The following is a 27,964-nucleotide window of genomic DNA, read 5'->3' on the forward strand; positions in this document are numbered from 1 at the left end:
GTTTTAATGAACCGGAAAATCAAGTGCAGGAACTAGCATACGAGAGAGCTGGATCTCATGGCAAATGCTTTTGGGGATACAGCACTCAAGAACCAAAAGCAGGGTGGGTCGCGTCTAATACGCACACGTCCACACACGCTCAAACACCAGGTGCTGCGGATGCTATTGGGTATGCTCACAGAACGGGCTCACACCGAGCACGCCCAACCCCCACGCAGGAAGTTGGTTCGGAGGGGGAGAGGCAGATTCTTTTGTGAATTGGCACAATAAGCTAAAGCATGTGGGGTGTACGCCATGCGCGGGCGACTTTAGCCGGTGGCGAACTTCTTCAGACTGGCAAGGTCGCCGTTCCAAGTGTCCTGATCACCTGGGTAGGTGCCGCTATCGGCGTACTGCCAGAAGGAGTAGTAGCTGAATCCCGTGGGGATCTTGGGACTCGACACACCGTAGTTGGCCACCACCAGAGGATAATCAGCAGCGAAGGCGCTTGAAGCCACGCACTGGTTCCACCACCCGGAACTGGTGTAGATCATGGGATAGCGACCCGTAGACGCCTTGTAGGTGTTACCAAAGTCCTTGATCCAACTAACCAGCGCGCTCTGACTCAGACCATAGCAGGTGGGGGAACCACTAACGCTTTCGAGGTCGATCATTCCTGGGAGGGTGCGACCATCTCCAGACCAACCGCCTCCATTGGCCAGGAAGAACTTGGCCTGGGTGGCGCCCGAGGACGAATCGGGGTGGGCAAAGTGGTACGCTCCACGGATCAAGCCAGCGTTGGTTGCACCCGTGTATTGGGATGAGAAGGAGGACGACTTGAACGTGGTGCCCTCGGTAGCCTTGATGATGACGAACTTGGCGCCGTTGGCAACGGCCGACGAGTAGTTCGGGTTGGGCTGGTACCCGCTAATGTCGAAACCGGGCGTGCCAGACACGCGCTTCTCCAAGGGTGCACCCGTGGACAGCGAGGCAAGACCTGCAAGAGTGCCGACAAGTGCAGTAGCAGAGAACTTCATCGTGGGATCTTGTAGTTGGATGAGGATGCGGAGGTGTGGATCGAGGAGGGATGGGGATGGGTACTTATACACGAGCGAGGTGCGACACGGGTATGCAGCACGAGCAGGCACCAGTGCAGCGGTGCAGCGGTGTACAGCGGCAAGATAGTGCGATCCGCTGCACCGGCCCTCCTCATGCCCCTCGACGCCGCCGCCACTCTGCTGCACTTCTCGGAACATGGCGAAGCAGCACCACCACTGTTGGTACCATCTCCCCCGCTGTGTATGCAAACGCACCGTGCGTCCACGTTTTTGCTTGCCCCCACGTCCTCCCCCCCGCCCATGACGATGGGTTGTGGTGTCGGATGTGGACTAGTCCCAACGCTGCGAGCTCGCTTGTTGTATCCCCCACGTCCTTGCCGCGGCTTGCAAGTGGGCGCCAGTCGCGGCGGCATGATCCCCGCCGGTCGGATCCAATCCAAGGTTAGAGGCAACACGCTAGCGGAAGATCAGCACCCGCTCGCTTAGGCTTCTTCTTTTCCGAGAGCGCTTGACTGCCTTCCGCACTGCAATCCCCAACCCCCTTCTGCACCGTCCTTGCCCGGCCGGATGGCTCACTGCTGCAGTCCAACACCTAGATGCAGCCATCTGAGAGTACCAACGTGACCCCAAGCATGGGCCAAGTGGACTGGGGGATGGTCGGGTAAAAATTCGACGCCGCCACGCGCTAATCAGCAGCTCTTACCCTTCCACAAGATCGGCCCCGACCGTGCGCAAGTCAACGTGCAGCGTCCAGGCTGACGCCATTCCGCCCTGGGCAACAATGCAGCCGCTGCAGCCACTCGGTGCTCGGCTGCACGCTCGCCTCCGAATCTTAGCTCGCCTCGCTTGCGCACGGCTCTTCCGACTTCCGACTCGTTCGGTTGGCCGAAATCCCGAGCATCCCACCCAACCTTGTTTGGGCGCATGCACAGCCAGTGAAAAGAGAGCGGGGCCGTCAAATTCGGCGAACCAAACGGACAAGTTGCAGAAGACGTGCAGGTGGGGTGGAAGAAGCAGAGAACCAAGACGCCGATACTGGTACAAGGGAGGACAGAAACGTGGACGCAAGACAAAGAACCGAGAAAGTATCCCGCGGAAGTGGGATCGGCACATCGGCACATCGGGGGGGGGGGGCGATGCTAGGCGGCTATCGGCGTGGCGACGGCGCTTTCGGTGCCCTTGGGATCGTACGACTGGAGCGGCACCGACTGGCCCTGGAGGCGGAAGTCGGCGCCGAGCTTGCCGCCCGGGTGGTTGAAGGCAAACATGTCGCGGCCAAGGCCCTTTGCGCGCGTGACGGAGAAGGCGAGTGCATCGCCCATGGCAAGCGCGACGGTGGTGCTGCTCGAGGGCGCGGGAACATCATCCCACGCCTCGTCGGTTGTAGGTCGTGGTGCACGCTGACTCCTGCGCACAGCGCGCTGCTTGCCGCCCGCACACGAGTCGCACTGAGCGGCTGTACTGCGCTGAATGCTCTCCGCCTCCGCATCGTCACCCGCCTCGTATTCGTCCTCGGACTCGGAGTCCGGGTCGTCCTTGCCGGTGGCGCAGTCGATCCATGCATCGGATGCCTTGACGAGTGCACTGTCGCGCTTGCCCACCAGCGCGATGATGGGACATCTGCGCATGTTGAGGTGCGGCACAAGCGCGAGGATCTCGGGCGACGATCCCGAGTGCGACAAGGCGATGACCACGTCGCGGTGCGGCGTGAGCAAGCCGAGGTCGCCGTGCAACGCCTCGGTCGGGTGGAGGAACATGGAGGGTGTACCGAGCGACAGGAAGGTGGCCGAGAGCTTCTTTGCGATGATGCCGCTCTTGCCTACGCCGGTGAGCACCACCTTGCCGCCGCGCTCGCCCGTGGTGGCGCGCAGCACGAGGCGCACCGCCTGGCGGAATCCGTCCTGCTGCGCCGAATACTTGGACAGCCTGCGCGCCGCCATGGCCAACGCACGTGCTTCGCGCTGCACGATCTGCGCCCCAAACGCCAGCGCCGAATCCAGCTCCTCCTCCACGCGACGATTCTCGGCCTCCACCGCCGCAGCTTCGCTGTCTTCGCTCGACTCGGCCTCTTCCCCCGCCCCCAGCGCGTGCGCTGGTGCAGAGTCGGTCTTGGTGGAGTGCCGCGCCGGAACGGCGGGCGAGAGCGAGAGCTTGTCCACCTCGGACGAAAGGTCGCTCACCGACGTACACGCCGAGGTGGAGGGCGAGTTGCGCTGCGACTCGAAGGCCAGCAGCGAGAGCTGCGACGTGGCCACCGAGCTGGAACCCGGGCTGAGCATCGCCGACACCGCAGGGCTGGTGCCGCCGCTCGACGCGCCGCTCGCCGAGTCCGAGCCAAAGTAGTCGCTCTTGAGGTTGGACATTGTTGTTCCGAGCCGGTGCGATATTGACAATCCGAAGCTCTTGCTGTAAGTCGATCCGGTGCGGCTATGTGTGTGTGTGTGTGTGAGCAACAACGAAATGAGCTCGAGCGGTGTATGCGTACTTTGACGGAGGAGCGGTCTTGGCGAGTCGCGGCTTTGCAGCAGTACTTTGAGCTGCCGGGTCGTACTGGGAAAGGGTGAAGGCGAGCGAATGTCCGTGTAGGGTGAGAGCAATATGTACAGACGACCGCGACTAGTGTATATGGACAGGCAAGGAGGACAGGTGGGACCGAGGGATGGGGATGGAGCTGAGTCGAGCAGCGCAATCGTTCGGGCGAAGGAGAGTTTGATATGGCCCTGGGTCAGGCCGGGGCTTAGCAACCTCCACGGACCCAGCAGGCTTGTCTGCCAAGGTGGGCTGCAGCGCAGGGCGAAATTAGAGGGCGTTTGGACGGGCAACCGTGCGGGCTTTTTTTGGCAGGCCATGTGCCGCGTGGAGTGCCTCCGATGCTGTCTGACGGCAGCGGTGCAGCCCGGTTGGAAACGGTTTGGATCGACATGCACCAGCACTCCTTGACGGCCGGCTCCCCCTCATCATCCTGATCTCAGCTCGATAAGAAAGAGCAAACAACAAAAAAGTGGAATTTTTTTTCGCGCATTTCTTCCGACGCGTCTGCCTCTTCTCAGGAGAGGGCACGGCCCCTAGATTGGTCCAGAACTGCACTGCCCGGCGTAAGCTACGCGGCCCCCCACCTTCCGCCCTTTTTTTTTCTCCACTTGGAAGCCGAATTCGCGCCGCGTTACAAAAGCAGACCGCCGCGAATAGATGCCGGACCCTGGATTCTCACCTAAGCTCCCTCCTGGGCACCCCAGCCACGGCGGCACTCCTTCCTGTCGTTCGTAGCAACAGGTTGCGGTCGCGCTCGTTTGCGTCGCTGCAGAGATGCAACGCGCGACCGCGCACGCGACACCGCTGGGTATGCCGCCGGCCTCGTTCCTGCTCTGTTGCTCTGCTCAGCTTGCGATTCCAGCGAAGGCAGCTGTGCAACGCATTACATGAGGCATTCCTGCCAATGAGCTAGTGATGAGGAGGCGCGCCCTGGGGTCTGCGCTTTCTCATTGCCGCGGAGTAAGTCTTCCGCCGCTATCCTTCACGAGCAGGCGAGCATCGTCTTGTGGCTGAGGAGCTGTTGCGAGAGTTGGAGCTGGCGCAAGGTGCATGCGAGATAGCGCCATCACGCACGTGCGTCGTACGGCTCGCTCGCTCGCAGCCTCTCTTGGCACGCGCAACGCCGCACTATCGGACACACGCTGGCACAGGTGGGGGCCCGAGGCAGTGGAGCTGCAGCGTGCAGATCGACAGCCGCCCAGCGGAGCCAGTTCCACAACGTTTTCGGAGCGTCGATCTCGGCGGCGCGCCTCCACTTGGCTGCGGATCGCACTCTGCCGCTCCTTACTCTAAGCGCGCCGCGCTCCAGCCAGCCGCGGACCCCACCTCGAGTGTATCGGGAAGTCGCCTTTTATCGGCGAGTGCATCGTCCGATTTGAAGCCCACCAAGGGTTCGTGCCGAGAGGAGCCCGGATCGGCAGCCTATGACGCAGGGTTCGTCGCAACACGCTCGAATTTCATGCACCCGCCTCATCGCGCGCAGCTGTCACACTGCGCTAACTCATCCGTCGCCGCGGCGTGCCTTTGAGCTTACTTGATGATGGCCGTGGTCTGGGTCCGAAAATCCGGTGCGGTGCCCTGCCACGCTTAGAGGCCGTCATCAGCTTGGCGTGGTGAGAGTGCTTCATCTTGCAGCGGCAATGCAACACGCCCTTTGACAGTCGCTTCTCCCGACCCTGCGCATGCACATCGACTATTTCTCCGGCGAGTCGTCGGCCAGTGAGTAAGCTCGAAGCGAAAAGAATCTTCGCATCGCCAGAGGGTCGCATGTCCCGCTGGTTCGCTCAGCTTGCCAATTCGCCGAGCAGCGCTTCTTCGTCGTCCCTGCAGGCACAGAGGCCGCTCTGACGTAGCTACTCTCTGCTGCAGGCGTACCTGACAGCCGGCCCGCAGACGCAGAATCCTGCTTCTCTCGAACCCTTTCCCGTCCTATCCTATTGAACCACCCTCGCTTTCCTTGCTTCAGCTCTACATCCATCTTCACCTTGTCAAAGCAGACTACGGAAGAGCTTGGTCGACCACATGTCGCAACCAACAAACCCACCTCGGGCGGTGGACAGCACCGAGGCAGCAGCACCTCGGGGCCGCTTCCACCAGCCCAAGCATGGCTGGATGCACGAGGTGCAGAAGCGCGTCGTGGGTCAGACGCCCAAGGGCAGTCCGCACGCTACGCCTCGGCCATCGAATGTGGGCGCTCAACGCTCTCGACCCACGTCGGAAGAGATCGACCGCGAGACGCAGGCCATCATCCACCGAACCGCGCGCTACGGAGGCGACGATCCTCGCGACCCACAAGATCACGCATATGAAGATGGTGCTGCGTCCAGCGACGCCTCGACACGCGTGCCCCCATCCCCCACCCACCCCGATGGCTCCAAGCCCAAGCACGCTTCTCAGAGGGAGGAGAGCGACGACACGTCCGAGCAAGGACGTCCACGCGGAAACCCGGACGAACAGGAGGACCCGAACCAGGTTGGTTGGGATGGCCCGGACGATCCAGAGAATCCTCAAAATTGGTCGCAAAAGCGCAAGTGGGCCCTCACCTTGCTCTGTTCCTTCCTTACTGTCAACGTGACCTTTGCTTCTTCAGCACCTTCCTCCGCCTCGCAGCAGCTCGCCGCCGAGTTCGACATCGGCACTACCACCGCCACGCTCATCACTTCCATCTTCCTGGCTGGCTACTGTCTAGGTCCCATCATTTGGTCCACCACCTCGGAGCTCGTCGGACGCAAGCTGATCTTCAGCATCTCGATGCTCATGTACACGCTCTTCATCCTCGGCCAAGCACTCGCAAAGAACCCGCAGACGCTGTTCATCACGCGCTTCATCAGTGGCGTATGCGCTGCTGCTCCCCTCACCAACGCGGGCGGCGTGATTGCCGACATGTGGGACCCCGTCGGAAGAGGCTATGCGATGAGCCTCTTCTCGTGCTCCGTCTTCATCGGTCCAGTGATGGGACCCATCGTGGGCGGCTTCGTCACGCAGTCCTACCTCGGCTGGCGATGGGTGTTCTGGATCATGCTCATCTTTGCCGGCGTATGCTGGATCGTGACGACGCTCTTCCTGCCCGAGACGTTTGCGCCCATCCTGCTGGTGCGCAAGGCAAAGCGACTGCGCAAACTCGACCCCGAGGCCAACAAGGAGCTCTATGCACCGCACGAAAAGAGCGACTGGTCCTTCAAAGGCGTCATGCATCGCACGCTACTGCGACCCTTCCAGATCTTGGCGCAGGAGCCGATCCTGGTCCTCATCACCATCTATTTGTCGGTCGTTTACGGGGTGCTTTACGGACTATTTGAAGCGATTCCTATCATCTGGTCGGAGCTCAGAGGATTCAACCTCGGCGAGGCGGGCCTCATCTTTGTGGCAGTCGGGCTAGGAACGACGATCGGTGGAGCAATCAACGTGTTGGTACAGCGACAGTACAAGACGCTGACGCCTTTCTGGCATGGCATGCCGCCGCCCGAGGAGAGGCTGATTGGGTCCATGATCGCAGGACCGATTCTGGTGGTCGGCGCCTTTTGGCTCGGATGGACGGGCAACTATCCGTCGGTGCCGTGGTACGTGCCTGCGCTGTCGCTGATTCCGATCGGAATGAGCTTCACGCTCGTATTCATCTCGCTGCTCAGCTACATTGTCGACTGCTACACGGTCTACGCCGCATCGGCATTGGCGGCCAATACCATCATCCGTTCTGCAGTCGGAGCAGCGTTCCCTCTGTTTACGAGGCAAATGTTCACCGGTCTCGGTGTCAATTGGGCTGCCTCGTTGCTCGGCTTTGTAGCGTTGGCGCTCACGCCGTTCCCGTACATCTTCTTTGTGTACGGAGCCAAGATCCGCCAGTGGAGCAAGTTTGCGCCCGCGCACGACCTTAAGATCCGAAAGCAGCTCGAGGAGGAGGGCAAGCTGCCCAAGGACAGCCTCAACTCGACCAGCATCATGGATCGCAACGGTGTCGCCGAGGCCAAGAAGGCTGCCGCCGCCAAGACCGATCCCGAAAAGACGCAGCAGTAGACTGTCAGTAAGTCGATGCGCTGGACGGCATCCCACCCATAGAAATCTGGATACGTCAGTCTCAAATATACGTCGACTCGTGATGATGGTGTGGGGCTGTGGGTGGTGAAATGAAATCCGACAAAAATGGCAGCGCGCTTTGGACGCCGATTAGTCCGGCTTTCTCCACCGACTCAGGGCTCGTGTGCCGTGCCAAGTGCAATTGTGTTTGGGTTGAACCCTGCGGTGAGGCCAATTCGTGATTTTTCTTCGAGATTTCACACAGCCTCAGCAGCGAGCAGTCATCGGGCGTCCGTGGGGCGTAGGAGGTTGCACTCGCCTGCATCTCTCTTCCCCTCCTCATTCCATCTTACCTGCTCCTGGCCTTCATCGTCCTTCATTCACTCGCGCTCGGCTCACCGACTCTGGTCACTCGCTCGCTCGCTCGCTTGCTCGTTGCCGCTGCCTCACATCACCACGCCAGTCGCACACACAGCTGGCGCGTGAGTTTGGCGACGCCGGCCGTCGCCCACCAAAGCCTGGCTGAGTTCATTTGGACTCATTCTTGGCGTCCGATCGCAATCACATCCGCCCAGCCACGAGCCTTCTCGTCTCTCTCTGCTTGTCTCTCTACCAAGAGTACCAAGGCCGTGGATCAAAGTTGGCTGCAACAATCCTTAGCTGCTCCCACGCCGCCGTGGCTTCTCGATCGGCCTCGCCCTCCCGACATAGCGGCATGCTTCTCACGCCCATCCGGGCAACAATCGACGACAACACATCACGCGCCTCGGCTCGACTCGATATGCCATCCCTTCTCTGAACGAGCTCCTTCCGCATCACATCGACCTCGACTCACATCCTCTCCCAAGTCACGCTCACGCACAGCCCTCCGCCCTTGCGCCCGAATCACGAACATTGGCGCATCTATCCCGTCTCGACACACGCAGCTCCTCCGGAACCGACGTCCATCGCCATGTCTGTCACTCCACCTCCGCACGGCGGTGCATCCACTCCGCCTACGGACGCCGACATGGCCGCACAGCCAGCTGCCAACAGATGGGGCACCGTCTCGGGCGGGCTTCGCAGCCCTCCCCCTGCGCCCTCCTCCGGAGCTGGCGTTCGGCGCAACCATACCATCCACGGCGCTCGCCACCATGGCAAACCTCGACTCGAAAAGCATTTCGAACAGCCAGAAGACTATCCAGCTTCTCCCTCCGTCGATCCAACCGCCGCCCAAGCAGCAGCAGCGCCACGCACCGACGACAACGCCGACGCCGCGCGCTCACTCGACGCCTCGGTCGATCTCCTCTCCTCTCCTTCGAGAAGCACCGACACCTCGGCCGGCTTCGCCTCATCGCTCACCCCCCTGCAAGCTTTGTACTCCAAGTCGAGCGTCTCGAGGAATCTCTCGTTACCCAGCCGCCACTCCTCCAAGCTGGCGGCCAATCTTCCTCACAGCGCCACTCAGGGTCGCACCAGCGCATTCAACAGTCTCTCGGCCATCACCGGTGGCTCCGACCTCGACGAGCACGACTGGGAAAAGATGATCCATTCCAGCAACGCCCTCGGCGATGAGCACCACCAGGATCCAAATGCTTCCCACACCGATCTCCCCTGGTCCTCTTCGCTCTTCTCGCAAGCTCAGTCCTCGCACCCAGCCTCGCCCACCGCACGCTCCGAGCTCTTTCTCGACACGCATTCGCACAACGGCAGCACTGCCACCGGCGACCTATACGACCCTACTTCAGCAACAGCAGACCCTGCCGCCGCACGCGCATCCACCGGCTTCGTGCGCCGTCACCAGTCGCTCAACCACCACTCCGGTCGCACCGCCGCCCACCGTCTCGCTACCCGCTCATCCGGCCTGAACAGCCGCTTTGCTGGCGATGCCGCCGATGTGCTCGGCCACTCCGACCCGGTCTTCAGCCCCGCACGTCCCACCGCAAGTCTGTCCGCGGCAAGCAGCCCGGTCATTCCCTCCTCCTTCTCAAAGGCACCCTGGAACCAGCCTCCCCAGGATCCCATCGGATCTCCGTCCCGCTTTGCCGCCTCCTTCCCCGCCCACAACCTCGACGGTACGCACTCCAGGATGCAGTCCGGCCTCGACGCTCCTTCCTCTTCGTCGCTCTTGGAAATCGGTGACACTCTCTCCAACCTTGACCTGACTGGCTCGTCCCCAGCGCGCGCAGGCGAGGATCTCTTCGACATTCCGCTATCCAATGCTGCCTCTGCTTCGCATCTTGCCCATGGCCATGCCATGCAGCCTAGCCTGTCCGCCTACAGCAACGACGCTGACGCTCGTCCCGCAAGCGCCAAGAGGCTGCCACAGCTCGTCACCAACCGAGATGCGCTCCAAGGCGCCCACAGAGCAGCACCCAACAACTCTTTGCCGCCTGGCCCCATGTCCGCCTCGGCATTCGTGCCACCCATCGGCCACGCACACTCGCGCAACCAGTCCAACGATCCCAACGGATCCCATGCCCCGCTCTTTGATCCCGTCTCCTCTCGACTCGGCCCCTTCACCGCCGCGCCCACAGGCACCTGGCTCGACAAGGATGCCATCGCCGGTCGCAGCGACGCTGGGCCAGGCGCAGGCCCAATGCCCGACTCGCAACCATGGCCGATGCAGGCGTCCGCAGCTCCTTTCGCATCCATGGGAATGGACCCCAACGTCATGGCGCTCAGCATGGCGCTTGCACAGGAGCAGCAGCGCAACGCCATCCTTCAGGCACAGCTCGGCGCGCGCCACGCAGCGCCGGGTACGCACGAGCCGCACCTCTTTGGCATGCAACCCATCGACCTCAATGCCAACATGCAGTCCATTGGTCAGCAGCTCCGCGGTGGGCCTTTGCCAGGTTCGCCGCCTGTGGGCAATACGACCAACCTCCCCGCGCGAGGTGGCGCATTCCAGATGCAGCCGCCGCCGCCGCCACATGCGCAGTACCGTTCGCCGCCCCTCGCACACGCAGCGCTTGGTCGTGGTGGCGCACCCCATGCGCCAGCCCAGGACGGTGAGGCCGAGGCGCCGACGCCCGTCGATCCCACCTCTCTCGCCATCGAGAAGGGCTACAACCCGGCGCCGGGCACGTTTGATCTGGCGCCGGCCAATGCGCGCTTCTTTGTGATCAAGTCGTACACGGAGGAGGACGTGCACAAGTCGCTCAAGTACGAGATCTGGGCATCCACCGACAAGGGCAACCAGCGTCTCGACAAGGCGTTCAGAGAGAGCGCAAGTAACGGGCCCATCTATCTCTTCTATTCGGTCAATGCGTCTGGACACTTTTGTGGCATGGCGCAGATGCTCACGCCGCTCGACTATGCCACCTCGAGCAACGTGTGGGCGCAGGACGGCAAGTGGAAGGGCACGTTCAAGGTGAGGTGGATCTATGTCAAGGACCTGCCGAACAACCAGCTGCGGCACATTCGGCTCACCAACACGCCCGAGTGTAAGCCGGTGACGCAGTCGCGCGACACGCAGGAGCTGACGCCCGAGGCGGGACGAGAAGTGCTGCGCATCATGGCCGACTACACGCACAAGACGAGTCTGCTTCAGGACTTCAACTTTTACGAGATGCAGGGACGTGCTGGCACTCAGCCCAGGCCAGCTATGAGTAGCCCAGCAATTGGCCTGGCGGGTTTGCCGCCGCGCAACAGTCCCAAGCCGGGCGCCTCGCCTGCGCTCGCGTTTGGTTTGCCTTTCCCCACCAGCCCCGACGCAGGGTACGCCGCACGCAGTGCCGTCTCGCCCAACGCAGTGTCTCGCCGTGCGCAGGGCCAGGCGACTCCGCAGCGCATCCAGACCGTCTCTGGGCTGGGCCTCGCGCCGGGCACGCCACGCAAGCCCAACCCGATTCCCGATACGGACCCCAAGCTCGACGCCGCCTCGCAGGTGGACGCGCAAAAGAGCGCCATCGACGCCGCGCACTCCGCCGGCCTCGCTCCCTCGGCGCTGTAGCATTCAAATCCCACAGCCAAACGCAATGTTTAATATGATCGGCACGTCATCTGCTGTGGTCCGCCCAAAACAACCGAGTGACGTGAGTCTCGACGCACAGAGTTGTGCAGAGGTTCGTTCCTGGCCCCCGGCCTTGGCGTTGGAGCACAGGATACCGCCGAGGACGCCGCGCATTCCGCCGGCCTCGCTCCCTCGGCGCTCTAGCATTCGAATCCCACAGCCAAACGCARTTTTTGGTATSATCRGCACGTCATCTGCTGKGGTCCGMMYARAACAACCGAGTGACSTGRGTCTCGACGCAYAGAGTTGTGCAGAGGTTCGTTCCTGGCCCCCGGCCTTGGCGTTGGAGCACAGGATACCGCCGAGGACGCCGCGCATTCCGCCGGCCTCGCTCCCTCGGCGCTCTAGCATTCGAATCCCACAGCCAAACGCAGTTTTTGGTATCATCAGCACGTCATCTGCTGGGGTCCGAATAGAACAACCGAGTGACCTGGGTCTCGACGCATAGAGTTGTGCAGAGGTTCGTTCCTGGCCCCCGGCCTTGGTGTTGGAGCACAGGATACCGCCGAGAACGCCGCGCATTCCGCCGGCCTCGCTCCGTCGGCGCTCTAGCATTTGATACGCACACGCAATGTTGACTATCATCAGCTTCCACGCAAAACGGCTGTGTGGCGTGAATGTTGACACAGAGAGTCGCCCGGGCGTCGGACGCCCCAGCAGAGCGCCATCGACGCTCGTTCGGCGCTCTGGCATCCAAATCGCACAGCCACGCAATGTCTGACATGAGCAGCTGTCACCCGCTGTGATCCGTTCGAAGTGCTCTGAACCGTTCGGAAAGCCGAGTGTGACGCAGAGAGCAGTGCAGCGGTTCTTTCTTGGCAAACAGCCTCAGCGTGTGGGGCAATTGTTCTAGCGTTCTAGTTCCACACTCACGCAACGCTGAATATCATCAGCTGTCGCCCTCTGTGATCCGCACAAGAAGCTTAATATCACGCTGAAAGTGTGCCGGGACTTCGTTCTTGGCACGCAGCCTCGGCGTCAGACGGACGCCCCAGCAGAGCGCCACCAACGCTTGCTCCGCACTCTGGCATTCAAAGCGCACAGCCACGCGATGTTGAACATCATCAGCTGAGGCTGGGAGGACATTGTCCGTCGCGGGCCTGGCAGACATCGGGCAACCTGGCGTATCGGCGGGTCTCTGCGTGTCATTCGACGATGTCGCAATTTTTCTTGTCTCGACTTGGCCTTAATGTCTCTTTCAAGACAGCAGCGTACGGGGGAGAGCGGTCCGAAAGTAGGCCTTGGCCTTGGTCAGCGTGTGTACACCCCTTACGCAAGCCTTCAAGCCTGTGTCAAGCTGCCTGCGAACCCGCCGAACCGACACTTTTCATGCCTCCTGACAGGCTTTCGCGGCGCACGAGCCGGGAAAAGCGATCGGGATGTGCGATCTCCCGGCTGTGGTGCGTGAATCTGCTCCCACGCTACCTGCAGATGCGAGACGTAGCAGCGCCAATTGCTCTTACCCGCACCAAAGCGCCACAGCTCGCTGTATTGGATCGATCCGAGGAGCGCAAAGGAAAAAGAGACTTGTCCGCAGACACATGACGATTTCCAACGCATGCGCATCGTCTGGCTTTACCTGCTTGACAGCTCCACGGGCGAAAGAGCAGACGTCGAGGGTCGTCTTTGCGCTCCAATATGGCTTCCACCAGAGCCGTTTCTGCTAAGTGCAAGTCTCACTGAATGCTCTCGCTGCAGTTCGTGCACGCGCACGTTTGGATGTGAGTGGGTTTCTGCCTGAAGCATTGCGAAACCAAGTGAGAAGCTACAGCGATCGAGAGGCATCTTGTGAAGTCGCTACGGCCTCGCATGCGGGCAGTGATGCAAGGTAGGCTTCGTCGGCTCTGCAGAGTCCAGCGCCGCAAAGTTGGGCGGGAGCAGCGGTGGAAATGCTGCTACGAGTAAAGACGCGGAGGTAGGTCGTGTGGCCTATTCAAGATAATCTTCCCACTATCAAAGGCAATACACGTCAGCGTTCTGACACGCGTCCGCGCTCTGAAGCTGTCGCTGCTATATGGTCTTCACTCACCTTTCCTGGAAAGTGCTGTGCTCTCCAAAGTTGCTGGATAACCATGGTGGTTAATTTCCACAACCGGTCAAAGTCGCGATCGTTTGGAGATTCCTCCCAGCACGCAAGGAAGATTACCAGCGCACTTTGCGCGAGCTGTTCAGACTCCGTCGTCGGAATCGGCCAGCTGAGCCAGTCGTAGGGTCTGAGGGGCTGGCGGTCCATGATGATACCCGGAGTGACGCTCGAGAGATGTTTTCGATGGCCTGAAGCTAGGAGATTTTGGGACGATGCTGATGAAGATGGGTGTTGGTAGGTGGTGGTGGTCGAGGAGGATGTAGGACCCCAGTCGGTGCGCATTCAAAGGAGTAGACCAGCCTGCTGAAAGTGCGGAAAGTGCCGAGGAAAGTGCGGGAAGCGGCATCACAACCAGCACACTCCGGACTGCGCACCGAAAGGGGACGGAGAAGCGCCCGACTTTGTTGAAGCAACCCCAACTTCTCCCTAGCGACTTCCTCTGCTCGGATTGAGCGAGAGTCACGTCGTCTCACTCGATCCACTCCGCTCCAATCAAGGAGTGCACCGTCAGAATTTGAGCCAGAACCGGCACGGTTCCGCTCATACGAGGAGGACGAAACGGCCAAAAGCCAAACCATAATCGAGCGGGACCAAGACTTCCGCTGTCTCGCGGTGTGCCGCTCGCCCGATCAATGTGACAATACGCGCCTGCGACAGACTTGACTCGGTGTGATTGTAGAGGATCCGTCTAATGAAGCTGTCAACTCGCACATGCGGCTGCGCAAAGTGTGCGCAGAGTGTCTGAGTCGGGTAGATCACGGGATACACTGTCAGAATGCCTGAACCTAGAGGTTCACGGCGCAGCTCGAAAATGAACAGACGGATGTGCGGATGCACGTGTGTAGCGACGTTTGTCGACCATCCCGCATCCTCTAACATGGTTGTGAGCAGAGTTCCTCGCGCTCATCCCTGCCGCACCAGTACGGCATCCATCTCGATGCCCGCCTCTGGCTCGATCAACACTACCAGACCACACAGCCTCGCAAGATTGAAGATCATCAGCTGGCATGCGCTGTCATTCGTATTGCGGCTCGCTAATACACAGGGAATCCTGGATTGGCGGCAGCGTAGGCACGCAGTCCGCCGATGAGGTCCGACACTTTGAGCTCCGCGTGTGGCTCGCGCTTCGGTTCTGCCTGTGCTCCCGAGTGCGCGGCGAGGTCGAGTGGGTGCGACGGACTTGTCTCGGCCTGCGTGTCCTTTCTCGCTCGGAGCTCATGTTGGAGCTTCAGCAAAGAGCGAACGGCAAGTTGGGAGTCATTGCCCTTCTTGCACACCACCAGCACCTCTTCTGCCTTTGCCCTGTCCTTCTCGTGTGTGATCGTGTCCCACGCGCTATGTGGATCCCTGAGCAGCTGTTGGATGGGTAGGTTGAGTGATCCGTCGAGACGCGTAATGCCAAACTCGACCGTTGGACGTACATCCACCACGAGCGCGTGTGGATTCATTCCCGACACTGCGATTCTCGGCAGCTCGTCTCCCTGTGTAGGGACTGCGTTCAGCCCGCAGAACGACGCATAGTCCTCCTGCTCGAGATCCGTGATCATCGTTTCGGCGACCTGGGCCGAATCGCCGCACGCGCGGCAAGTAGCAATGCGTCGCGGTCGAATTTTGACGCTGCGGAACGGTGTGCCCGTCATAGGCGCCATAAGCGTGAGCATTGGCGGAGTATCCTCGCCGATCCCTGCGAGTATCTTGGTCGCTTCGAGCGCCTGCATTGTGCCCACGAGCCCCGTGACGCTGCCGAGCACACCGCCGTCCTCGCAGTTGGTCACTTCGTCTGGTCGCGGCGCCTTGGGGAACAGACAGCGGTAACACGGCCCGCGCGCGTCCGTGCCTGCTGCCGCCTTGGGCCCGGCAAACTCGGCCTTGATGCGCTTGTGCAGCACGACGAGCTGGCCATCGTAGCCCTGCGCAGCGCCCGAGACGACTTGGACGCCCTCGAGCACCGCGGCGTCCGAAACGAGGTAGCGCGTCAGCGGATTGTCGGTGCAGTCGAGCACGAGATCCTGGCCGCGCATGAGCTCGCGTGCATTCGCCGCGGTCAGGGCATATTCGAGCGGAAGCGCAGTGATGTGCGGGTTGATCCGCTGCGCCGCCTGGGCAGCCGAGACAGCTTTGGCCATGCCGACGGTGTGCACGCTGTGCAGGATCTGGCGCGCAAGGTTCGACGGCTCCACAACGTCGTGGTCGAGGATCGAGATGCGACCGACGCCCGCGGCTGCCAGGTACTGGATGGCTGGGCAGCCAAGACCGCCCGCGCCGACTACGAGCACCTTGGCGCGCCGCAGACGCAGCTGGCCCGCCAGTCCGAAGTCCGGCAGGATCATCTGCCGCCCGTACCGCGCGTACTCGCCCAGGGCCATCGGCAGCGCCGTGTTCTGAGGTGCGGCGATTTGTGGGCCGCTGACGTCGTGGGACGCGGCTGGTGGCTGTGCGTCCATCTGCACCGGCTCCGATACGTCGGCGGCGGGTACTGCTTTGGGCGCACCTTGATCGGCAGTTTGAGGCTGCGAGGCAGGCCGCTTCGAGGCGACGACAACCGGCAGCGTAGCGGGGTCGAATTCAGCCGCGGTGCCGCCGAGGACATCGCGAATGTGCTTGAGCGCGGTGAAGCTCATGAGTGTGTTGATGTCGATCTGCTCCAGCTCATCCGGTCGAGGGGCGGCGGACCGATCGAGCCAGCTCTGCTCAAGCACCTGGATGCACACGGACAGCGCCGAGCCGATCGCCCTGTTGGCAGCAGTGAGCTTGGCCAGTGGATCCGAGGCCTCTTCGGCTGCGTCTTTGGACCGCATCGATACAGACGGCGAAGCTCGCATGGCGCTTGCCGGGACTGGCTCAGCCTGCTCTGGAGCCTCCATGACGGACAGCCCCGGGCGAGACTTTTTCTCGGAAGCTGCATGGCCGACGGTGGCAGCTGAGCCTGTAGTGCGCAATGCAGCTTGGCTCGAGAACGCCTGATCGAACCCGGACGGGAAACCGGACGTCTCTGGCTTGTTGTTGCGGTATGCTCCTGCCACGCCCGCTGCCGCCGCGGCGGCGACGCTTCTGGAGACGTTGACGAGCGCGCTGTTGAGCGACTGCGGAAGCTCGGCACGCTCGTACCAGCCCTTGGCAAAGTCGCTGATGCCCTCGGGCACGTAGGCTGCTGGATTGATGCCGAAAGCGCGAGTGCCGTTGGCGTCGACGCTGCCGCTAGACTGTGGCAAGGCGCCCAGCGGATCACCAGCCGCAGCCGGTGGCTGCCAGCGTCTAGCATCTGGACTGGCGTGGTGCGCTGTTGAACCGCCTCGCGGGCTCTGGTCCTGCTCGAGGCGGGACCAAGGCGATACGCGATTCGCCGGTCCCGAGGCAGCTCGACCGACTGTCGCGAACTTTGGGCCGCCGAGTCTTTGCGCTCGGGCTGGGCTCGAGTTGGATGGGACGGCCTCATCGGGCGTAGGCATCGATTGCACCGGGATGCCGAGCAAATCGCGGTTCTGCATGACGACGGCGACGCCGGTGCCGGGTCGATCGCCGCTCTTCTGCATGAATATGGCCTGCTGGATGAGGAGCGACGGCTGTGCTTGTGCCTCTGGCGGGTAGCGGAGGAGGCTTTGCAATGCGGAGGTATGGTCGCCGGCGAGCAGCTGGTTGCGGATGCGGAGGAGCATGGCGATGCACACGTAGTCGATGAGTGCGAGCGAGCGATCGGACGCAAACATGCCGTCCCAGATGGCGATGGCATCGTCCAGGCCGAACTCGCGCGTAAAGATCATACGGATCCAGCGGAGGCAAAAGATCTGCGGCTCGATGCCGAGGCTCTCGAGGTGCTGTGCGAGTGCCGGGTCGAGGCGACGTAGCAGGTCGAGGATGTGCTCACACTTGACCACGATTGGCAAGGGTCGACGTGCGGTCTCAGGAGACTGGCGCGCGTTCGCTGGTGCTAGCGGATTGGCGGATGGCGATGTTAGAGGCGAAGACCCTGAGCTTTCGCGCCAAGCGTACCAGCTCTTGGCGCTTTGCATGAGAGCACCAAAGAGGGCATAGACGTCGTGCTCGATAAAGACATCGGCGAGGGCGTGGTCGAAGGGGGCATCGTCGGAGGCCTGCGTGGAGAGCCTCGAGGCCTGCGCTGCGGCAGCCCGGCGGCTGTCAACGGCGCCATCGCTGCGTACTTTCCAGAGCACGGCTGCGAGCTCGTGCATGCCTTGACGGTAGCCGACGTCTTCGTTTTGGAGGGCCCAGAGGAAGAGGATGTTGGTGAGGGATTGCTGGACACGGACTTGACGGAAGACGGGCAAATCTGGGAAGGTGCGTTCGACGTCTTGTAGGATGACCCTTCTGGTCTCGAGCGTGGTGTAGTACGTCTTCCAGGGATTCGAGTCGTCAAGGCTGAGCGGATTGTTGACTGAAAGATCGTGCGTTACAGCGGGTGTGTGTGTCTTCTGCGAGGAGGCTGATCCTGTGAGGGCGGATTCTAGAGTAGTATGGCGTCCGTCGAAGCCCACTTCCGGAGGATAGTTGCCGTCCGGAGCACGGAGGAGACGCGAGCGGAGCTCGTTGTATGCATCGCGGTCTCGCTGCAAGACGGCATGCCAGGAGGAAGGGATGCTGGAGATGTGTTCCGTAAGGAAGAGTTTCCACTGGATCCAGCGAAGCGAGGCGTCATCTTGCGACGCGATCTTGCCCGCTATGCAACGTTGCCTTAGCAACTCGATAGCAGGAGTCACGCCTCGTCCGACGAGCGAAGCCCATCGTGTGCTGTTTTCAGCGACAGAAAGGCGCAGAAATGAGTCAGTGTCCTTACAGCAGATCCAGCTAAGCGGGCCACAGCTAGGGCTTACCTGATGGCGTCGTTGGTGGTGGTGCTTTGGGCTGTCGTTGAGACGGACTGGCTCGGGCTCGGGCGCGGGCGAAGCGGCGACGAAGACGCAGCCAATGGGTCGGTCATACCGCCTGCCCTCGGCCAGTCTTACGGATGAGCCGAGCAGCGAGCAGTATGGTGGTGGCGATGACGGTCGCGAAGAGTGCGTCGGCTGCCGTGATGGTGAGGCTAGGAGAGTGAGAAGAGAGCGCCTCGGCAAGGCGAGGTGCACTCAGTCAGGGGATCTCTAAAAGTGGAGTTAGGCACTTCACCCCAGACCGGGCGCGTCGGGACGCTTCTCAAAAAACCCACAGACCAACACGTCGGCAACATCCGAAGCCAAAGGGTCAACTTTACTCGAAGTCTGCCGAGGATCCGCCGGACAGCTGCTTCTTCACGACGGAGCAGCCGACTCTCGCGGTCGACTTCCCACCTCCATCTCATCCGACAATCATGCCACACTGAAGAGCTCACTCGCCATGTCGGATCACCCGAACGTCCCTGGAGCAGGCGCCGGACGCCAATCGATGGACGACGGCGGCCAGAGGATCCGCACCTGCTCCATCCCGCTCTCGTCCGGCTCATCGCGGATTGGCAACCTGGAATGGTCCGATCTCGGGCAGGCACTCGTGGTCACAGAGGATAGCCTCGTCATTCTCTCTCCTCTCAGCCCCCTGAACCCAGCTCTCGTGCCTCAGAGCCGCGCACACGACGTCGAATGCCACCCTCGCTGGCAGGGTCGCTTCCCTCACTCGCTCGTCCAGATCAACGTCCAGACGTTCCTCGAAAACGAACACAGCCTTCGCAGCAGGATCATCCTCGAAGCAGACCATTCCGCCGTCGACCCTCGCTTTCTCAACCTCCAATGGACCTCCGCCACCTGGTCCAAGCCCGGCATGGGCCCGCATGGAAGCTGCCTCATCCTCGCCACCACCTCGGAACTCGATCTGTTCGTGCTCGGCGCTCCTCGCAATGCCTGGACTGGTGAATGGCGCTTGCTGCATGCCGTCGACCTCCAGCCAGTGGCGGGTCTTGCCCAAGTCGGTCTGCCCAAGTCGAGTCCTGCCTCGTCCCACGCTGCCGGCGACCGGGACATCTTCACCCGTTCACGAGCACTATTGCGAAAGAAGCAGATGGCAACCGAGGTGCTCTGTGCCGCTTTCATTGATTTGCCCTCACGAGCACCTTTGCTGGCCCCATCCACCTACATCATTGCCGGCACTCGATCCGGTCACCTCGCCGTCTGGGAGTGCCATGCTTCCACTGGCCACTGCACCTTCCTCACCGCCACCGCCGTCAGCAACACAGCCATCGAACAAATCAGCTTGAGCGTGCAAGCTGCCGCCCTCGAAGCTGATGCTCAAGCCAGAATCGCCTTTCAAGACGCCGGCGGCATCAGGCTGTGCGATTTCTACGCCCTCGAGGATCACGCCGTCCTTCAGCTCATCGAATCGCCGTCCGTCCGTACAGGCCACTGCATGGTGACAGCCTGGCATTGGTCTGATCACCGCCTCCTCTATGCTACGATAGGTGCCATTCACATCTACGACGTCCATTCCGCCGAGGCCGCTGTCTTTGCGCTGGTTACCGACGCGGCAAGTGACGACGACCCTTATTTGCCTGTCGTAGCCATCGAAGCATCCCCGGACCCCGCGTTCCTTGCAGTGGCAATTCTGCAAGACCTGCGCAAGTATCACATTCCGCCGCCCACGGTCTCACCGACGGAAACGCAGCCCACCCCGCTGCTACCAGTCCACGCATCCACTTTGCTTGGATATCCTCCACTCACCGAGAGCCTTCAGCGCAAGCACGACTTCCACCAAGCTTTCCTCGCCTATCGGTCCGAGTCGGGCTCGAGCCTCGCCTCGGCTTCGCTCATCGGTGCCATTCGTACAGACGAACGCGTCGCCTTTCTCGGATATAACGTTTCAGACACACTCCGATACCAGCTCGAACTGGTCCACAACAGTGCCGCGACGCCTGAACGAGCGATCGATGAGGCACTCGGCGCCTGCATTCAACCGCAATCGCGCCCGTCTCCGCCATACCTCTTCGCGCGTACAATTCTGGCCCTGCTCGCAACCTCGTCGGACGCAGACGCATATCGGAGCAGCCTCCATGCTGCCATTCAGCAGCGATGGCAAAGCTTACTGCAAACATCAAATGACGGCACCGATCCAGAGCCGAGACTTGCAGAGGGTCGGCACAGGCAGGGGTGCCTGCTCTTCATCCTGGCCTGCCGCTTGAGCGAGCAATGCGCACATCCACCGCCCGCACTCGATGCTCTGCGCAAGAAGCATAAAGGCAGAGTTCTGTATGACTGGCTTCAAAGACAACTGAGCGACCTCACTCCGCGACTGTCTTCCTCGCCGCAACCTACCGAAGAGGACCGCAAGCTGCTCACACGATTCTCCGTGGCCGCCCGCATGCTACCTGCAGCCTCATTCGAAGCGCAAGAAGAGCAGCAGGTCGTGGTGACAGAAGAGACTTGTGCCGCCTGCCAGGCACAGCTCACGATGCGCTGGGACGAGCATCAGAACGACTTTGGCTGGGCCAAGTGCCAAAACGGTCACGTATGGCGTAAGTACTGTCTCGACTTTATCGTGAGAAGCCAAGCCAAAACGCCAGCTGAGAACTGACCATGACCTTTTGCACGCTTTGATCGACTCGCCGCGCCAACAGCAAGGTGCTCGGTGAGCCTCGCCACCATCTCGGATCGAGAGGTGCGCGTCTGCACCGCCTGTTGGGCAAAGTCTCTCGTCCCAGGCCGACCGGGCCAGAGCGCTTGGCAGACCCGTGTATTGGACGCAGTCAAGACCTGCCTATTCTGCGGCAGCTGTTGGATCCTACGGTGATCTGCAGCCGATTCCCACCATACCTCGTATATACCCCGGGAATGTTAGCCCTTTGCATGATTGCAGGTGTTGGATCGGCAAATAGAGCGGAGATTTTGCCTCGGCTCAACTCGGGCATGCTCACGTCGCGCCGAGTCGAGGGAAGAAGTCGAGAGAAAAAGGCGCAGCTGACCGGCAATTAACACTTTTTTGTGCAAGGCCTGCATGTGACTCAAAGCGGCTCCTGCATTGACCGGCGCCGACCGATAAGCGCTCTCCCTTTCCAACCTCCACGTACCTCCCCCTTCCATCGAACACTCGCCATCACGGTAGACCTTTTCGATCGTCAACATCATGAGCCAGCAGCACCAGGAAAAGAAGAAGAAGGTGGTGTCGATCGCACTGCTCGTGGCTGATACGCCTCCGCCGCCCGTGGTGGCGGTTCGCGGCGACTACACCAAGATCTACCCGCGCTTTCTGCAGGAGTCGCTCAACACGATCAAGCGCCATCCGTGGCAGCCACACGTCGAGCTGCACATCCGCTGCTACGACGTGGTCAAGAAGATGGAGTATCCGGACGAGGGTCAGTTGAGCGATGGACTTTGGGACGCCGTCATGATCACCGGCAGCGCCTCGTCGGCGTATCTCGATCTGGAGTGGACCAAGAAGCTGGCAGCGTTCCTGCGCGCAACGGCGGAGAACCATCCACTCGTGCGACTGATCGGTATCTGCTATGGTCACCAGATCCTGTCTCGCGCGTTTGATGGTGTCGTTGAATCAAACCCTAAGGGATGGGAATTGGGAACCACCTCTTGCACGCTTACCGAGCAGGGACGATACCTTCTCGGGTACGACGAGCCATCGGAAGGAGACCAGATGGCCATCCAACAGGTGCACAAGGATCACGTCATCGATCTTCCGCCCGACTTTGGTGGCGAGAGCTTCGAGAATCTGGCTTCCACCGACATCTCGCCCATCCAATCGCTTATCCTGCGCTACCCCACCGAAGCACCGCCGCTTGCATCCACGGCGCAGACCTCCGCATACATGGCATTCGATATCGAAGACTCGGAAACCGCATCATCGGGTCCACACCCGTTGCGAAACATGCACGTGCTCACCTTCCAAGGCCACCCCGAATTCGACCGCGAGATCGTGGAAAACATCATCGAGGTTCGCACCGAAATGGGCATCGTCACGGGCGAACTGCGCGAGCGCTCGCTCGTCAACGCAAAGAAACCCCACGACGGCCTCAAACTAGGCCGCGCCATCCTCGCCATGCTCGGCATCGAAGAGGCCCGCACCGACTCTGGCGACAGCATGATCAACGTCTAGTCACGCACAACCCCCTCCAAGCATTTTCTAATCTCGTCTTAATCTTATCAAGCGCAGTGAATCAGTGTTCATCTATATTGAGGTGCCGTATCGGTCCAAAGAAAGCCTTTGGATTGTGAACAGGCGTTGGAGTCAGGGGAAACATGTGAAGGATGGCGCCTGTAAGGACGCATGCCAGGTATCGGGGGAATGCATGGTATGAGGACTTGTCGAAGCGGCAGGAGCGGCGCCGACGCGAGACTGTCGAGCGGTCCAAGTATTACTTGGACGAAGAGGCTGCGGCAGCAGCGGCGCCAGTCGGGGTGGTGGTACCGCTGGCCTTCTTGTCCTTCTTGCCCTTCTTCTTGTTCTTGCCAGCCGCCTCGGCGACCAGACGCTCGAGTTCTCTACGCTCGTCGTCGCCCTCGTCCGGCTGCACCGCCTTGTAGATCATGCCGAGGAACATGATGGCCTGTGCACGGTTGAAGAGCACCTTGTCGCTCACGCCCTTCTCGTTGAGCACCTTGTCGCACACCTGGCGCAGGATGCCCGAGATCTCGAAGCGCGTGCCCCTCCAGGTGGCCAGCAGCATCTTGCCGCTCATGTCCTGTTCGAGCGCGCGCAGCTCGTCCTCGGGGATCTCGCCCTTCTCCTGGCGGCGCGCGAGCTCGTCCATGGATGCCTTGACGTTGAGCGCCGAGCCGAGCATGCCCCACGTCTCCTTGACCACCGCGCCGCGCTCCTTCATGCGGCTCATGAAGCCGCCAAAGCCGAGGAAGCTGTGCTTCTTGGTCTTGATCCACGTGGTTGCCTTCATCACGTAGATGTTGCCGATGGCGTGCAGGAGCTCGACACCGAATGACTCCAGCTTGAGGTCTTCGGCCTCCTCCTTCATCTTGCGCTCAAAGATCTGCGTCTCCGAGTCGTCCTTGTCGCCCGGGTTGCGTGCCTCGACAAAGGGTCGGATGCGGTCCTTGAGCTTCTGGACCAGCTCCTCGACACGCTTGCGCTCGTTCTCCTCCTTCTCCTTTTCGAGCTCCTCGAGCTTGGCCTTCTGCTCTGGGGTGAGCTTCTGCTTCTGCTTGGCATCCTCCTTCCTCTTGGCCTCGGCGATCTCCTCGTGCGAGGCACCGGCCTCGGCAGCCTTTTGCGCCGCAGCCTCTCCCGCCGTAGTCGCCTCGGCGGGCAGGTCGGTCTTTTGGGCATCGACGGCAGCGGGCGTTTCCGAGGCGTTGGCCTTCTTGTGCTCGGCCTTCATCTGGGCTTCGAGCTCCTCCTTCTCCTCCTCGGTCATCATGATCTCGGATGCCTTGCCAAAGTCTTTGATCAGGCTAATCTCGCCGATGAGGTCGACGAAGCGCTCGCCGCCGAAGAGGCTGCCAAACATGTCGGTGGCCTCCTTGAGACCGACTTCATCGGTCGGCTTCTTTTTTCCGTATTTGTCGTAGTCGGCGCGCAGGTGGTTGTCGCTGAGAACGCGGTAGGCCTCGCCGATCATCTTGAATGTCTCTTCGTCGCCGCCCTTGTCTGGGTGGTTCTTGATGGCGGCTTTTCGGTACGCCTTTTTGAGCTCGAGATCCGAGGCGTCGCCGCGGACGCCGAGGAGGTCGTAGTACTCCATGTCGGCGATCTTGGCACCGTCGCGGGAGATGTCGCGTGCGGTGGTGGGCTCGCTTGGCGCAGCCGGTCCGGGCGCCGGGGCCGCCGCTGGCGCAGACGTTGTTGCTGTTGCGTCCGCCATGGTTGTAGTAGATCACTGGTGTGGGCGCGCGATATCGGATGGACAGCAGGGCTGGGTGCGGTCCGTTTGATGCGTGTGGTTCGGAGGGAAGGAAGAGTGGAGCTCGACGAGGCCGAAGATATGATGCGGTGCGGCTTCCGAGCGGGTTTGACGCATACTCGGCACGCATGTTGCTTGGCGCGTTGCCCTGCCCAAAAAAAAGTCTCGCAGCAGGAGGGCTGTGCAAGCTGACGGTCGGGCTGGGCAGTCAGGCTCCGCCGACGCTCGGAAGCGCTGTACGATGAAATCACACTCCCACCACACTTCGGGAGCCGGGTGCCGTTCTAATTTTCACCGTCCGCGGCCCTCCAAACTCGAAATTCAGATCTCGCTACTCGTCTGTGCTCGAAGAGACGTGCGCAGCAGCCGCCTGCAACAGTGGACCCGCGACCGACTTGTGCGCTGCGCAGGCCCGTTCGTCGACCAGCCCTGGACTATATAGTCAACGCACCTACGCGCACTCCCCGGTCGAATCCCCACTCTTCTGGCCTATTGTACGTACCCCTCCCCAATACTCCGTCCTGCCATGCCTCTGCGACCGCCGTGTCTGACCGCCTTCTTGCCTTGCTCGCCATATCGTCTTGCAACCATACAGGGCTTAGATCATGTGTAGTATCTGTTCTAAATAGATTGACATCTATTTCTCCTCGCTCCGGCGAGGATTATATTGTCATACACTTTTTCCTTGCGGGAGGTCACCGTTCAGGTGCTTGCACCTCGGGACCTCGAGGATGTCCTTGGCCCTACACTTCCGCCTCGAGACGTCCGCCGTCTTCTCTTTTTTGCAGTCCTTCGCTTATGTAATCCGTGGTCATCCGCGCGCTTTGATTTGCGGTATTCTAGAAAATGCGTGTCAGAAATGCTTGAACTCGAGTGAAGCCCGCACTGCCGTCTGCTGTTGCTTTCAACTCTAGCCAGTCTCGAAAAAGGGGGACGCAAAAATGCGGGTCGAAAACGCGGACCCGTCCTCGATCGGGGCTTCACCCAGCACATATGAAAGGCGGCGCAACGCCCCCACCCCCGCAAACAGGTAGGGATAGGGGCACACAACGACACGAGGGCATCGACCACAACAGATCTGAAGCAGCTGCTCCGAAGGAGAACGGACGGCAAGCATGCTCTTGGCCTCGGACAGCACATGGACATGCGATGCATCGGGGCAGAACCGGATCGGGCTCCACACACCCAAAACAACACCACAGAGACGCGCTGTGTTGCAAAATGTCGCGTCAAGCTACCCAGTCGCGGGTGACAATTTGAAGCCGCTTCTCGCGCAGCTCGGCCATGCCCTGCAAGAGCACACCCGCACCTGCGGCCCACGACTCAGCACCACACCACCAACTTCCTATATCCACTCAAGCGTCACCAACACCATTGACCAGTGCAGTCTAGCTGTGCCCTCCGCAAGACACTCGGTCATGTACGCCAAGGGCTCCGCCTCGAACAACGCGGGCGAGCGGCCTCAGGTGCGCTCCGCACTGGGCTCACTCAAACGAACATGGTCAGGCAACCAGCATGACCTCGGATCGACGGCGCAGACCTCCCAAACCCGCACTGGATTCAAGTCGGGCGCGCCTCCGTCCAGCCAGGAGATCTTCTACGAGTGGTCGCCCTCTCCTTCGCCGCCGCCAACTGCATCCAGGTCGGCCGTGCGCAACTCCGACTCCGACAAAGAGAATGGGTTCGGCGCAACGGCAGCGAAACGCACGAAAGTAGCTACAGCGTCGTCGGACAAGTCGTCAGCCTTCGGACAGAGACCGATTCATAACGGGTTCGTGGCAGCATCGACCATCCACCGAAGCGCGAGCCACGGCAGCGCAGTCGCATCGTCATCAGCATCCAACTCGGCATACGGACGCTCTGGTGCGGGCGCATCATATCAGTCCCAACCCAACCGCTCGGACAGCCGCTCATCGAGCATCACCCCGACAGCGCAGCAGAGCACCGCATCCGCACGCAATCTTCCCTGGACGAAGAGCGCCTCGCAACTCAAAAGCGAAAAGCGCAATGATCCCGAAGCCTATCGTGCCAGCTCGCTTGTCTCTTCCGTCGGAGGCCCAAGCGGTAGCCGAGCATCCACGCCCTCCACGGTAGCCTCGGGCCCGGACGGCAAGAAGAGCGTGAACAAGATCTTCCTGTCGCAGGAGCAGCGCAAGGTGCTCAGCATGGTGGTGGACGAGGGCAAGAACGTCTTCTTCACCGGCTCGGCAGGTACGGGTAAATCCGTCTTGCTTCGCGAGATCATCCGAGAGCTACGACGCAAGCATAGCAAGAGCCCCGATGCAGTGGCGGTGACCGCATCCACCGGCATCGCCGCGTGCAACATCGGCGGCGTCACCATCCACAGCTTCGCAGGCATCGGTCTGGGCAAAGAGCCGGTTGCACAGCTCGTAAGCAAGATCCGCAAGAATCGCAAGGCGACCGGCAGGTGGTCGCGCACGCAGGTGCTCATCATCGACGAGATCTCCATGGTGGACCCGGCGCTGCTGGACAAGCTCGAGGAGATTGCGCGCGTGCTTCGCAAGAAACCCAAGCCGTTCGGCGGCATCCAGATCGTGATCACCGGAGACTTCTTCCAGCTGCCACCCGTCAACCCTGGCGGCAGCGTCACGTTCGCCTTTGATGCGCAGTGCTGGGAGCACGTGGTGCAGCACAAGGTCAACCTCACGCAAGTCTTCCGTCAGAAGGACTCGTCGTTCGTCACGATGCTCAACGAGATGCGCTTCGGCAAACTGTCGCAAAAGACGATCGAGGCCTTCAAGAAGCTCGAGCGCGTGCCGCAGTACGACGGCGACATTGTTCCGACCGAGCTGTTCCCCATGCGCAACGAGGTGGACGCCGCCAACGCGCAGCGACTCAATGCACTCCAGGCCGAGTCGCAGACGTACCGAGCCCAGGACGGCGGCTCGCTCCAGGCCGAGGCGCGCGAGAGAGTGCTGCAGAACTCGATTGCTCTGCCCGTCTTGCACGTCAAGAAGGGCGCACAGGTGATGCTCATCAAGAACATCGACGAGACGCTGGTCAACGGCTCGATCGGCAAGGTGGTCGACTTTGTCGACGAGATGGAGCACGCCAGGCTGGCCGGCGACCTCGAATCCCATGACCAGATGAACGCCGAGCGAGAAAAGATGACGCGCATGCCAGGACGCAAGTGGCCGCTGGTGCGCTTCCACGTGCCCGGTGGCGGCACGCGCGACTACCTTGCCATGCCAGAGACATGGAAGACCGAGTTGCCAGACGGCGAAATCCAGGCGTCGAGATCGCAGGTGCCGCTCATCCTGGCGTGGGCCATGTCGATCCACAAATCCCAGGGCCAGACGCTACCGTGCTGCAAGATCAACCTCAACCGCGTCTTCGAAAAGGGTCAGGCGTACGTAGCTCTGTCGCGTGCCACCTCGATCGAAGGACTGCAAGTGCTCGGATTCCAAGCAAGCAAGGTCATGGCGCATCCTCGGGTGATCGAGTGGAGCAAGTCGCTCATCGCTCTCGGCGAGTAGCCCTCCTTGCCAATCTGTGCCAATTCA

The 27,964-nt window shown here is 61.1% G+C and overlaps 10 protein-coding genes across 10 annotated transcripts; 5 read left to right on the top strand and 5 right to left on the bottom strand.

Moving 5' to 3' along the window:
• Nucleotides 1-308: 308 nt before the first annotated feature.
• Nucleotides 309-1,016, bottom strand: PAN0_005d2557 (secreted hydrolase; the record flags this gene model as incomplete). The annotated part of the gene is made up of 1 exon (XM_014801798.1): nt 309-1,016. The coding sequence occupies one exon, from the start codon at nt 1,014-1,016 to the stop codon at nt 309-311; it is 708 nt and encodes a 235-aa protein (XP_014657284.1).
• A 174-nt stretch (nt 1,017-1,190) lies between these two features.
• Nucleotides 1,191-1,523, top strand: PAN0_005c2558 (uncharacterized protein; the record flags this gene model as incomplete). The annotated part of the gene is made up of 1 exon (XM_014801799.1): nt 1,191-1,523. One exon carries the CDS (start codon nt 1,191-1,193, stop codon nt 1,521-1,523), a length of 333 nt encoding a protein of 110 aa, XP_014657285.1.
• A 653-nt stretch (nt 1,524-2,176) lies between these two features.
• Nucleotides 2,177-3,400, bottom strand: PAN0_005d2559 (SIS domain-containing protein; the record flags this gene model as incomplete). The annotated part of the gene is made up of 1 exon (XM_014801800.1): nt 2,177-3,400. The coding sequence occupies one exon, from the start codon at nt 3,398-3,400 to the stop codon at nt 2,177-2,179; it is 1,224 nt and encodes a 407-aa protein (XP_014657286.1).
• Nucleotides 3,401-5,591: 2,191 nt separating this feature from the next.
• PAN0_005c2560 (MFS polyamine transporter) lies at nt 5,592-7,583 on the top strand (the record flags this gene model as incomplete). Its single annotated transcript, XM_014801801.1, has 1 exon — nt 5,592-7,583. The coding sequence occupies one exon, from the start codon at nt 5,592-5,594 to the stop codon at nt 7,581-7,583; it is 1,992 nt and encodes a 663-aa protein (XP_014657287.1).
• A 952-nt stretch (nt 7,584-8,535) lies between these two features.
• On the top strand, nt 8,536-11,517 carry PAN0_005c2561 (YTH-domain-containing protein; the record flags this gene model as incomplete). The annotated part of the gene is made up of 1 exon (XM_014801802.1): nt 8,536-11,517. The coding sequence occupies one exon, from the start codon at nt 8,536-8,538 to the stop codon at nt 11,515-11,517; it is 2,982 nt and encodes a 993-aa protein (XP_014657288.1).
• Nucleotides 11,518-13,342: 1,825 nt separating this feature from the next.
• PAN0_005d2562 (uncharacterized protein) lies at nt 13,343-13,945 on the bottom strand (the record flags this gene model as incomplete). The annotated part of the gene is made up of 3 exons (XM_014801803.1): nt 13,343-13,506; nt 13,607-13,639; nt 13,732-13,945. 3 exons carry the CDS (start codon nt 13,943-13,945, stop codon nt 13,343-13,345), a joined length of 411 nt encoding a protein of 136 aa, XP_014657289.1.
• A 752-nt stretch (nt 13,946-14,697) lies between these two features.
• Nucleotides 14,698-18,599, bottom strand: PAN0_005d2563 (molybdenum cofactor synthesis 3; the record flags this gene model as incomplete). The annotated part of the gene is made up of 2 exons (XM_014801804.1): nt 14,698-18,409; nt 18,493-18,599. 2 exons carry the CDS (start codon nt 18,597-18,599, stop codon nt 14,698-14,700), a joined length of 3,819 nt encoding a protein of 1,272 aa, XP_014657290.1.
• Nucleotides 18,600-18,991: 392 nt separating this feature from the next.
• Nucleotides 18,992-22,681, top strand: PAN0_005c2564 (class I glutamine amidotransferase-like protein; the record flags this gene model as incomplete). The annotated part of the gene is made up of 3 exons (XM_014801805.1): nt 18,992-21,092; nt 21,195-21,235; nt 21,680-22,681. The coding sequence occupies 3 exons, from the start codon at nt 18,992-18,994 to the stop codon at nt 22,679-22,681; spliced, it is 3,144 nt and encodes a 1,047-aa protein (XP_014657291.1).
• A 259-nt stretch (nt 22,682-22,940) lies between these two features.
• On the bottom strand, nt 22,941-24,401 carry PAN0_005d2565 (DnaJ-domain-containing protein; the record flags this gene model as incomplete). Its single annotated transcript, XM_014801806.1, has 1 exon — nt 22,941-24,401. The coding sequence occupies one exon, from the start codon at nt 24,399-24,401 to the stop codon at nt 22,941-22,943; it is 1,461 nt and encodes a 486-aa protein (XP_014657292.1).
• A 1,154-nt stretch (nt 24,402-25,555) lies between these two features.
• On the top strand, nt 25,556-27,937 carry PAN0_005c2566 (mitochondrial DNA helicase; the record flags this gene model as incomplete). Its single annotated transcript, XM_014801807.1, has 1 exon — nt 25,556-27,937. One exon carries the CDS (start codon nt 25,556-25,558, stop codon nt 27,935-27,937), a length of 2,382 nt encoding a protein of 793 aa, XP_014657293.1.
• Between the last annotated feature and the right edge of the window lie 27 nt (nt 27,938-27,964).

Source organism: Moesziomyces antarcticus (genome assembly GCF_000747765.1).
Source record: "Moesziomyces antarcticus DNA, scaffold: scaffold_v10005, strain JCM 10317, whole genome shotgun sequence".
NCBI classification, from domain to species: domain Eukaryota; kingdom Fungi; phylum Basidiomycota; class Ustilaginomycetes; order Ustilaginales; family Ustilaginaceae; genus Moesziomyces; species Moesziomyces antarcticus.